Source organism: Caenorhabditis remanei, chromosome III, assembly GCF_010183535.1.
Source record: "Caenorhabditis remanei strain PX506 chromosome III, whole genome shotgun sequence".
NCBI classification, from domain to species: Eukaryota; Metazoa; Nematoda; class Chromadorea; order Rhabditida; family Rhabditidae; genus Caenorhabditis; species Caenorhabditis remanei.
The window spans coordinates 14115618-14127874 of record NC_071330.1 but is presented as its reverse complement, the minus strand read 5'-3'; the positions used below and the strand labels follow the sequence as shown (position 1 = coordinate 14127874).

General features: G+C 37.9%; 1 protein-coding gene across 1 annotated transcript; it reads right to left on the bottom strand.

Moving 5' to 3' along the window:
- Window positions 1–4384: 4384 nt before the first annotated feature.
- GCK72_011283 (uncharacterized protein) lies at window positions 4385–11034 on the bottom strand (the record flags this gene model as incomplete). The annotated part of the gene is made up of 5 exons (XM_053728343.1): window positions 4385–4472; window positions 4783–4880; window positions 7897–8654; window positions 9866–10118; window positions 11026–11034. The coding sequence occupies 5 exons, from the start codon at window positions 11032–11034 to the stop codon at window positions 4385–4387; spliced, it is 1206 nt and encodes a 401-aa protein (XP_053587920.1).
- Between the last annotated feature and the right edge of the window lie 1223 nt (window positions 11035–12257).

Here is a 12257-nt window from a genome sequence, read left to right as displayed (position 1 = left end):
TCTGAAATCTGAGAGCACGCTGAATCCAAAATAATAGGTTTCATAAATATTAACTCAAAACTCGTCGGGTTACGGTAGTTTGAAATTTTGAAAATTTCAAGATTTTCGAAAAGTTTCGAAAATCTATAACTTTGTGAATTTTCAATGGTTTTTTTTGGTTTTAAGCTCAAAATGTAGGGAATAATTGGGAAATGTTTTTAAAATATAAAATTGAATGTTTTCTAAAGATTAGGAAAAATCTGGAGGAGGAGGATCTACCGCTACTTTCAAAAAAAAATTTCCGCACATTCGAAATTTCCGGCGTGAAAACCCCCACAGAATAACTGGAATCCGGATAATCTTGTTCGAAATTCCCTGGATAACGAATCTCAGCTAAATAGTCTCCCAACTAAACAAAAATGTCACGAAAAATCAGAAAAGTTGTCTGGTGAAGAAAAATCCGTCTCCCGTCAATAAGACAAGAAAGAGAGAACACAGAATGAAAAAGAAAAATAAGAAGGAGAAAAAGAAGAAGGGATGGGTTCATAGTACACAACACCAACTGGTCGGACGGATGGGGGGACAACAATAATGAGTGAAGATAAGAAAAGGGGGGAGGGAGTACAATGAAACAGGGGTACAATGTACCCCCAGGTACACAGAATGACTACACCGAAACATATTTGATCTACCGCCGGCGGCCGTAGATCAAATGTGTTGCACTACAAGAGAAATATTGAAACTATTGTAGTCATGAGAAAGGGAGAGTTTGACCTACCGCTTTCAATTTTGAAAAACTTTGAAAAAAAAATTTCAAAACCAATTTTTCGCTCAAAAACTCAACTTTTTATAATTTGAAAACATAGTTTTGGTAGTTTTATGAAAATTCTGATTGCAGATTCGAATTCCTTTCAAAACTTTGGTCCTAGTCGCTATTTTCAAGGGTTTTTAAGAAACTTGAAGTTCAAAACCAATTTTTCGGCCAAAAAATCCATTTTTTCACCATTTTTAGCACATAAAACCTATCCCAAACACATTTTCTACCTATATTAGCAAAAACAAAAAAGTTTTCTCGTATGCGGAGTCGAACCCTGGTACTCAGATTCCTAGTGTCTACCTCAACCACTCGGCCACCACTGCACACTTTTTTTTTTGAAAACCTATCAAAATTTTGGGAATTCAACCAGGAGTTTGGATTTTCCTATGAAAACAGCTGAAAGTTTCAAGAACTGGAGTTATGACTAGCCTGTCTGGCGCACCTTGGCGCGTTTTTGAAAAACGGTGCATCTGACCGATTTCTGACGGAGTTAGACCAATTTTTTAGGCGGAAATCGCAATTTTTAGATAGTCTGACACTGATATTCTGAAAAACTGTGTTGTAAAATCCCAAAAATAACTGAAATCCGCTGAAACAGACTGGGAAAAACAAAAACAGGTCAGGTTGATAAAAATAAGAGTTTATTCATTAAGATTCGAGTAAATAAAAAAGAAAATTGATTACAAAATTTTTTTTTCAAAAAGTTAGAATTCGTGATCCCGAACGCTATTAGCTATTCGGATCTGGGTCGAAAAACGTCCTTGAATTCGGTGAAACTGTGATGGCGGCGGCGAAAATTCGTCTTGGTTGATTCCTGTGGCAGCTTCATGGCATTGATGACCGACATCTTTAGTTTTTTTCCTTATTGATCCATCCATTTTGGGAGGCGGCAGGACGGAAGAACGGAGCTGAGTCGACTGGGAGCTCCTCGTTGAAGACGTCTTGGCACTCAAGCCGGATTGCCGCCAGCTGCAATCGGTAGATTCCTCCTCCTGAAAAAAACAGCCAATTTTCAAAAATTTTCAGAACATTGTCTTGACTATACTCATTCGAAGCGCCTTGACACGCTGAATCTTTCAATCGGAATTTCATGTTAAACAGAGCAAATCTGACAGAGTTACGGTAGTTTTAGTGTAAGAGGTTAGAGCGCAGAGACACCAGACACTCTGCGTCTCTGACCCCCGAAATTTAAAATTATCAGAATATAGTCATGATTATACTTTTCTGAAAGCTGGAAACGCGCTGAATCCAAAAATATAAGTTTCATTGAGTTTAACACAAAACTAGACCGAGTTACGGTAGTTTGAAAGTTTTGAGGTTTTCGAAAATTTTCGAAAATCTGTAACTTTGCGAATTTTCAATGGTTTTTCTTGGTTTTAGGCTCAAAATGTGGGGAATAATGGGCGAAATCTTTTGAAAAATATATAAATGTATCTTACCAATAAAGCACTCCCGTGGTGCGTGAGTTTTGTCGGTGAGGTCACCGATGTAAAGAGGGAGCCATAAGAGCATGTCCTTCACCAAATTCCACCAATTATAATTCCATAAAAATCAGTAATCGTTGTTGTTTCGACATCCATTCCGTTAGGACGTCTGGAAATTAAAATAAATAAAAAATTTCTGAATATTTTTTATATTTTTTCTTGAGAATACTCATCAAAAAACTTTGAACCCTACAAAAAATCAGTTTTAAGCAGTTTTTTTCCAAAAAGATTCGGAAAACGCAGTTTTAAATCGGTCAGATGCACCGTTTTTCAAAAAAACGCGCTTCAGGCGCGCCAGACTATCTGAAAATGTAGTTTTTGGACTAAAGTCTATGGGTAAAACGGTTCAAAAATATGTCCAGAGCTGAAATTTCTAAAAATGCGCAATTTCCGTCTAAAAAATTAGCCTAAACTCGTCTGAAATCGGTCAGATGCACCATTTTCCTAAAACGCGCTTCAGGCGCGCCAGACTCTTTGAATTAGTCGTTTTTGAGCAGAAATCATAAGATAAAAGAGGTTAAATAATTGAAAACTTGAAAAAAAAACTAAATTTCCGATCAAAAACTAGTCGAAAATCGCTCAGATGCACCTTTTTCAAAAAACGCGCCGAAGGTGCGCCAGTCAGCTTCGAATTACAGTTTTTCACTCTGAAAATCGGATTTTCACCCCAAAATTTGGTAATTTTTGTTGATCCAAAATAAATCCTCACCTTCATAAAAAAAAATAGAAAGTAGAATTCAAAAAAAATCAATAAGACAGGGGGGACGCGTATAACCGGGAACGCATCGAAGAGGGGGTAACTGACTGTGAGTAGAATTTAAATGGGTGGAATATTCTCTCTCTCTCTTTCTTTTCCCACTCCACTTTCCATATACTCTCTCGGTGAACGATGGACAATGAAGGACATACAACCGTTGTCTTGATTAATGACCTTGCCTTATGGGAATTCAGGTGAAAATTATTTGGGACAAAAATTGATATGATATTCGGAATCAGCGTGTGGTGACGGTTTGAATGAGTATAATCATGACTAGGTTTGAAAAAGATGAAAAAAGTGGAAAAAATTAAAAAACCAACTTCTAAGCAGTGTATCTCAAAAGTGGGCGGAGCTAACCAATATTTTACAACTACAAAAATGTAGCCCTTGAAATTTGCTACATTTCAACAGTTTTCACTTTTTTGATATCTCTTCACCCCGCCGAGTTACACCCCTTCAAACATTTGTGGAGAGACGCAGACAGTTAGAGCGTCTCGTTTCTCTGCACCCTCCTACTCTCTACCTCCTTATCTTTGAAGGGACGTATATCGGTGGGGTGAAGAGATATCAAAAAGTTGTCAACTGATAAAATGTAGAAAATTTTAAGGGCTACATTTTTGTAGTTAACAATTTTCATGTAGCTCCGCCCACTTTTGAGAAAAATCTAAAAATCTAACTTTAAACTATTTTGAAATTGTCCAACTTTCATGAAACTCTATTTTTCAGACTCAGCAAGACAAGACGCTTTGAATGACTATAATCATGCCATATTCTGAAAATTTTCAAAATATTTAGTGAAAATGGGTCTCGCCACGAAAACTCCAGATTACTGTAGTTATAGCTACAGGATCTTATCGAAACTATTGTTCCCAACAATTTCGACAATTTGCACACATTTTAAGTCTCAAATACTTGAAAATTTCAAAAACTGACAAAGTTACAGATTTTCGAAAATTTTTCGAAAATCCCAAAAGTTTCAAACTACTGTAACTTTTTCAGATTTGCTCCAATTCCTCTGAAAATTACATATTCAAAATCAGCGTGTCAATACGCTTCGAATGAGTATAATCATGCCGTTAGTCGGAAAAAATTTGGGTCACGATTTACGGAATTTTCGGGTTACTGTAGTTTTCGTGTCGAGACCCAACTTTCTCCGAATCTGGGCATGATTATACTTTTCTGAAAGCTCTCGTCACGCTGAAAACGATTCTGATATCAAAATCCCAGAAAAGCTATTTTCTAGTCAAAAATAATAATAAATACATTCATTTCGTCACAATAAAATCTGATATTCACAAGAGCACAACACATGAAGAGATCATTTTTGGGGGCGGAGCTTCGAGTAGATCAAAACGGTCCACTTCTCGTTTCATTCGTCTCACGGAGTGTTCGCAGCGTCCGTTTAGTGGTCACCAGGTCGACTCCTTGGGCTTCTCTGAAAAAAATTTCGAAAAATTTCTTTAAAAAAATTTTTTTTTCAAAAAAAACTATTTTTAGGTAAAATAATTAAATTTTAGGCGGGAAATTTGAATTTTTCAGTACATTTCAAATAATTTGGGTTAATGGGTTACGGTAAGCACTATTATCTACCACTATCATCTATTTTTCGGCAAAAAAAGTTTTCTAAAAAACTGAAAATTGCAACGCGAAAAACTGGAAACTCACTCAAGGACAGCATAGAGGACACTCATTTCTGAATTTTCTTTGAAAAATGAATTTTTTTTTAAATTTCGAAAAAAACTCACAATTTCGAGTTCAACGTGACGATTTGTCGATGCGCGTCGCGGCATCGATCTTCGAGTTGCTCGTTTTCGGCGGCGTACGCTTGAATTGTGGCGTGGGTCTGAAAAATTGAATTCAGAACGTCGAGAGCTTTCAGAAAAGTATAATCATGCCTATATTCAAAAAAAAATTTTTTTTGAAAATTTTTTTTGGATCAAATTTTTCCATTTTCACATTTTTCGAAAAAACCAACATCATAATAGTTTTCAGCACGTTGAGAGCTTTCAGAAAAAGTATAATCATGCCTAGATTTGGTGGGTTTTGGGTCCCACCACGATTTACGGGAATTTCGGGTTACTGTAGTTTTCGTGGTGGGACCCAACTTGACGCAAACCTAGACATGATTATACTTTTCTGGAAGCTCTCGTCACGCTGAATCTGAAAATCAATATTTTATAAAACTCGTCCCGAAATTGACCAAGTTACGATCATTTTACTATTTTGTGAATTCGACATTTTTTTCGGAAAAATTTAAACCTTCATCTCGAAACTAATGATATTAGCGTATTCAGCGTGTGGAGACGCTTCGAATGAGTATAATCATGCCTAGATTTGAAAAAAAATCGAAAAAATGGTAGATTTTGGGTCCCACCACGAAAAGTACAGTAACCCCGGTTGAGGTCCTGGCCGGAACAATTCAGCCAAAACTACTCTCATCATCATTTTCCTCTCCGTCTCAGCTTTCAGAAAAGTATAATCATGCACAGATTCGGTGTCAATTGGGTCCCACCACGAAAACTACAGTAACCTAGAATGGGGTACTGTAGTTTTCGTGGTGGGACCCAATTTCAAGCAAATCTAGTTATGATTATACTCTTTCAAAGCGTCTCGACACGCTGATTTTAAAAATTAAGGAATTTTTAATTTTTGACTAAGATTGACCGAGTTTTACTATAACATCAACTTGTAAATGAAATTTTGGGCATAGCTTCCGCGTCAAAGTGACAAATGCGCTCTAATCATAATGAGGGATTCCAGAATCGTCATATAACAATTCCAACATCCGATTATCATTAGAACGCCCTTGCCAATGCTGTGAACCTGTTTCAGCCGATTTTCAGCCGATTTTCAGCCGATTTTCAGCCAATTTTCAACCATTTTTCGCCCATTTTCCCCCACCAAATCCTCACATTTCTAAAAATCCCCTGCAGTCAACGCTTCAATCCTCAACCGTTTCATCGCCAAATCAGTACCCGTAAAATTATCAAAAATTAGGTTTTTTTTCAAAAATAAAAATCTGAAATTTTCAGATCTCACAAAAAGCACCATAACTTTCTCAGATTTCCCTCAAAACCCACAAAACCTGATTACTCGTATTCAACGTGTTGAGACGCTTCGAATGAGTATAATCATGACCAGATTTGGCTTAAGTTGGGTCTCACCACGAAAACTACAGTAATCGGACCGGGTTACTGTAGTTTTCGTGTCGAGACCCAAATTACTCCAAAAATAGTGATGATTATACTCATTCGAAGCGTCTCGACACGCTGATTTCAAAAATTAAGGAATTTTTAATTTTCAACAAAAACCAACCGAGTTATGCTATAACATCAACTTTTAAAAATGAAATTTTGGGCATAGCTTCCGCGTCGAAGTGACAAATGCGCTCTAATCATAATGAGGGATTCCAGAATCGTCATATAACAATTCCAACATCCGATTATCATTAGAACGCCCTTGCCAATGCTGTGAACCTGTTTCAGCCGATTTTCAGCCGATTTTCAGCCGATTTTCAGCCGATTTTCAGCCAATTTTCAACCATTTTTCGCCCATTTTCCCCCACCAAATCCTCACATTTCTAAAAATCCCCTGCAGTCAACGCTTCAATCCTCAACCGTTTCATCGCCAAATCAGTACCCGTAAAATTATCAAAAATTAGGTTTTTTTTCAAAAATAAAATCTGAAATTTTCAGATCTCACAAAAAGCACCATAACTTTCTCAGATTTCCCTCAAAACCCACAAAACCTGATTACTCGTATTCAACGTGTTGAGACGCTTCGAATGAGTATAATCATGACCAGATTTGGCTTAAGTTGGGTCTCACCACGAAAACTACAGTAATCGGACCGGGTTACTGTAGTTTTCGTGTCGAGACCCAAATTACTCCAAAAATAGTGATGATTATACTCATTCGAAGCGTCTCGACACGCTGATTTCAAAAATTAAGGAATTTTTAATTTTCAACAAAAACCAACCGAGTTATGCTATAACATCAACTTTTAAAAATGAAATTTTGGGCATAGCTTCCGCGTCGAAGTGACAAATGCGCTCTAATCATAATGAGGGATTCCAGAATCGTCATATAACAATTCCAACATCCGATTATCATTAGAACGCCCTTGCCAATGCTGTGAACCTGTTTCAGCCGATTTTCAGCCGATTTTCAGCCGATTTTCAGCCAATTTTCAACCATTTTTCGCCCATTTTCCCCCACCAAATCCTCACATTTCTAAAAATCCCCTGCAGTCAACGCTTCAATCCTCAACCGTTTCATCGCCAAATCAGTACCCGTAAAATTATCAAAAATTAGGTTTTTTTTCAAAAATAAAAAATCTGAAATTTTCAGATCTCACAAAAAGCACTATAACTTTCTCAGATTTCCCTCAAAACACACAAAACCTGATTACTCGTATTCAGCGAGCCGAGACGCTTCGAATGAGTATAATCAAGCCCAGATTCGCTTCAAATTGGGTCTCACCACGAAAACTACAGTAACCTAGAGTGGGGTACTGTAGTTTTCGCGGTGGGACCCAATTTGAAGCAAACCTAGACATGATTATACTCTTTCAAAGCGTCTCGACACGCTGATTTCAAAAATTGAGGAATTTTTCATTTTCGACAGAAACCAACCGAGTTATGCTATAACATCAACTTCTAAAAATGAAATTTTGGGCATAGCTTCCGCGTCAAAGTGACAAGTGCGCTCTAATGATAATCAGGTGCTAAAATCACCATTTCAACACCCGATTATCATTAGAACGCACTTGCCAATGCTGTGAATCTGTTTCAGCAATTTTCAGCCATTTTCAGCCAATTTTTCGCCCATTCCCCGCCCCCCCCCCCCCCAAATCCTCACATTTCTAAAAATGCCCTCAATCTCATGCAACTCTGCAGTTAACGCTTCACTCCTCAACCGTTCCATCGCCAAATCAGTACTCGTCCGTGTCAAATCCGATTCACACTGTTGCGCTTTCGTCTCCGCCTTGTTTAATTTCATTTTCAGTTCTTCCAGCGTCTCTTCTCTCTCGATAACCATTCGACGGTTTTTTTCAAGATCATCTTGCAGCGATTCCGTCATTTTTCGTTCTCTTTCCAAATCGATCATCAGCGATTCGTTTTCATTAATCAATCGATCGATAAGCTCTTCGGATTTTCGATTTTCCGACTTTTCCACTATTTTTTCAGCTTTTTGACGCAATTCTTGCTCTTTTTGAGCCCTAGAAAGGCTTCGGGACCGTTGGAATAGGCTAGAATCCTCTTCATCGGATTCTGGAGCGCCACGACGGTCTGAGCCGTCACTCGGCGTGCCACAAAGATCATTTTCCAAAATTTTCGCCAATTCCCTCGACGCGAATTTCGCTTTTTTGTATTTTTTCTCCAAATCTTGAAAATTTTGCTGCATTTGCAGTTTTTCGCGCAACAAATTGTCCATTTCACGTGACATTTCGGCGAGGAGCTCTTGTTGCTCGAGGAATCGACTCCGCGAGCTCCGCATCTCTTTTTCAATGTCTTGTAACTGTTTTTTGAGCAAATGAGTCTCCATATGTTGGTTTTGGTAGGATTTGAGGCGCTCGATTTCGAGTGTTTGGGACGCGATGGTGCGATTCGCTTTTTCTGGAAAACGAAGAAGATTTTTTCAAAACATTCGCTTTTGAAACCATGACCATCGTTTTCAGCTCGTTGAGATGCTTCAGAAAAGTATAATCATGCGATAATTTTGAAAATTTTCGAAAAATCAAAAAATTTCGGGTCCCACTACGAAAACTACAGTAACCCATGAGATCGCATTCTCCTCGTTCTATTTTCAGAGTAAATCCAAATAATTTGCTAACTTTTGAACCAAAAAACATTTTAAAATCTCACAAACTGAGAAAGTTACAGATTTTCGAAATTCTTCGAAAAACCAAAAAAAAACACTAAAACTACCGTAACCTGGTTAATTTTGTGTCAAGACCCTCGAAACTTAACTTTTTGAATTCAGCTCGTTGAGACGCTTCAGAAAAGTATAATCATGCCCAAGTTTGGCGACAGTTGGGTCTCACCACGATTTACGGAATTTTCAGGTTACTGTAGTTTTCGTGGTGGGACCCAAATTTATCCGAATATGGGCATGATTATACTTATTCGAAGCGTATTGACGCGCTGATTCTGAATATCTCATTTTCAGAAAAATTGGAACGAATTTGACAGAGTTACGGTAGTTTTAGAAAATGTTGGGTCCCACCATGAAAACTACAGTAACCAACAAGACTATACTCATTCGACGCGTCTCATTTTTGATCGAAAAATGCATCGGCGACGTCCATGTGCCTTTAAACTCGGATTATTGTAGTTTTCGCGTTGAGACCCAATTTGGAGCGAATATAGTCATGTTTATACTCATTTGAATCGTCTAATCGAGGTAGAATTTCTAAAAATGAACATTTTTGCCAAAAAACTACAAAAAACCCCGAAAATTCGACATTTTGGGCTAGAATTAGCGAACAAAAAAATTCAAACTTTTAGCCAAAACTACTATCACCATCACCTTCCTCTCGTTCTCAGCTTTCAGAAAAGTATAATCATGCCTCGATTCGGTGTCAATTGGGTCCCACCACGAAAACTACAGTGCCCCTCCACGTTTAAAGGCGCATACCGTAGTTTTCGTGGTAGGACCCAACATTTGAAGGGAATATAGGCATGATTATACTTTTCTGAAAGCTCGCAACAAGGAGAATGTGATTATGAAGTTAGTTTGACGGGAAAAAAATCCTGAACAAAAAATTTCAAAAAAAACTTTTTTTTTCGAATTTTTTTTTTGAATTTTTAGACTAATTAGTACCTACCTAACTGTATAATGACTGCCGCCGGCACATTACTCAAATCATCGCCAGCCATCGCTACCGTATCACTGATCGCATGTCGATTCAGAAGATGGTTTTGTTGGGAATTCTGGTGATTCTGATTTTGGAGATTCTGATGAGAATTCCGAAGATTTCCATTTGAAGAGGGCGGTGGTGGCGGGTGGGCGGAGTCTGAAGACCCCCCGACGCCTCCAGAAGTGGAGGTCGTTTGTGCAGATGACGTGGCGAACGGCAGCTGCAAAAAAATTTTGAAAAAATTGAAAAAATTTTTTTTTGAAACTTGTTTTTTTAAAAGAAAGATAATGGAGTGAAATTAAACGGAATAGAATGTCCAGAGGTGTGTCTGGATGTTATAATGTTCAAAAATTGCTGAAATTTGGCCGAAAATTTTTAAAAAAACTCAAAAAAAAATTGAATTTTTTTCAGAATTTTGAAAAAAAAAATTTCAGAATTTTTTTTCACCAAACTAACATCATAGCCACATTCACCTCATCACCAGCTTTCAGAAAAGTATAATCAAGCCTATATTCCTTCCAAAGTTGGGTCCTACCACGAAAACTACGGTATGCGCCTTTAAACGTGGAGGGGTACTGTAGTTTTCGCTTCGGGACCCATTTGGCACCGAATCGAGGCATGATTATACTTTTCTGAAAGCTGAGAACGAGAGGAAGGTGATGGTGATACTAGTTTTGGCTGAAAATTTTGTTTAAAAAAATTTTCAGAAAATTTTTTTTCGAAAATTTTTTTGTCACCTTTTTTCGGAGTTCTTATAGTTAGAAAGAGAAAGAGCATCCATATGTGTGTCTGTATTGTCCGGATGTCTCAAAAATTCGGAAATTTCAGAGGGTTTGAACTCTGAAATTTAGACCGCAAAAAAAATTTCAAAAAACAATTTTCTGGCTCCGAATTTCAGATCTCTAACTTCTCAAATTCCAGTATTTTTGAGACTTCCAGACACCACAGACACACAGATGGACGCTCTTTCTTCTTCTAAGAACTCAAAAAAAATTGACAAAAAATCGGAAAAAAAATTTTCGTTTCAAATTTTTTTGAGTTTCAGCTCAAAACTGACCGAATTTCAGCAATTTTCGAACATCCGCACATCCGGACACCACAGACACACTGATGGACATCCTATATACGGTAGCCATAGGCTGAGGTGCGAAAAAACGGAAAACCGAGGGTTTGACCACCGGAAAATGGCGGGAAAACGACGGGAAAACGTCGGGAAAACTAGAGAACACTGAGAAATGAGAGACGCAGAGAAAACGAGAAAATTCTCCGTCCGTCCGTCGGTCCGTCAACCTCGTTAGTTAACCGCATAGACTTCATTAGGAAGGCGTTGTCATGGACAACCTTCCTCTCCCAGTGAATTTCTCACTAAATGTCTGTCTGTGTGTCCACCAAAATCACTATCCCGGTGTCCGGATGTCCTCAGAACACTTTTTTCATCAAAATCAAAAAAATAAAAAACCAAAAAACGCAAGTGATCTCGGGCGGGCTCGAACCGCCGGCCTTCTGTGTGTTAGACAGATGTGATAACCGCTACACCACGAGACCGCACGGTGAAAAGAGGTCGTCGAGGCGTATAGAAATGCGGCGGCGCTCACCGTTAACGCGTCGACGACACGCCAGGCTTCACATTTTTGAGGTTGCTGGGATGCTTTGGACGCGTTTTTTTCATGGTTTTCGGCTTAAAATGACGTCTATACCAATTCCAACACGCTGAATTCATTAAAAACCTTCAATTTCCACTAAAAACGTCCAAAACATCACAAAAAATGAGCTAAAAACGTCAAAAAAACGTCCTCATTCGAAAACGAGTTTACGACACGCCAGACTTTTCATTTTTGAGATTTCTGGCGTGTTTTGAACGCCTTTTTTGATGGATTTCGACTTAAAATGACGTCTACACCAAATCCAATACGCTAAATCTATTAAAAATTGGCTCAAAAACCTCTGAATACCAAAAAACCTCTTACTTTGGCTAAAAATGTCCAAAAAACTCAAAAAATGAGCTGAACAAGTCAAAAACTGGCTTAAAATCACTGGAAAACTTCAAAAATTGGCTCAAAATCGCTCTAAAACTTCTAAAACAAAAAAGAGCAAAAGTTAGAAAACCGTCCTAAAAACCTCAAAAATTGCCTTAAAATCGCTGTAAAATCTCAAAATTTGGCTCAAAATCGCAAAAAATTGGCTCAAACATCCAAAAACATTCGTAACCTCAAAAAGATGAGCTAAAAACGTCTGAAAAATCTCAACAATTGACTAAAAATTGCTCTAAAATCTCAATTTTCCTCTAAAAACACCCAAAAAACCCCAAAAATTAGCTTAAAATCGCTCTAAAACCTCTAAAAACATCCAAAAAACTCAA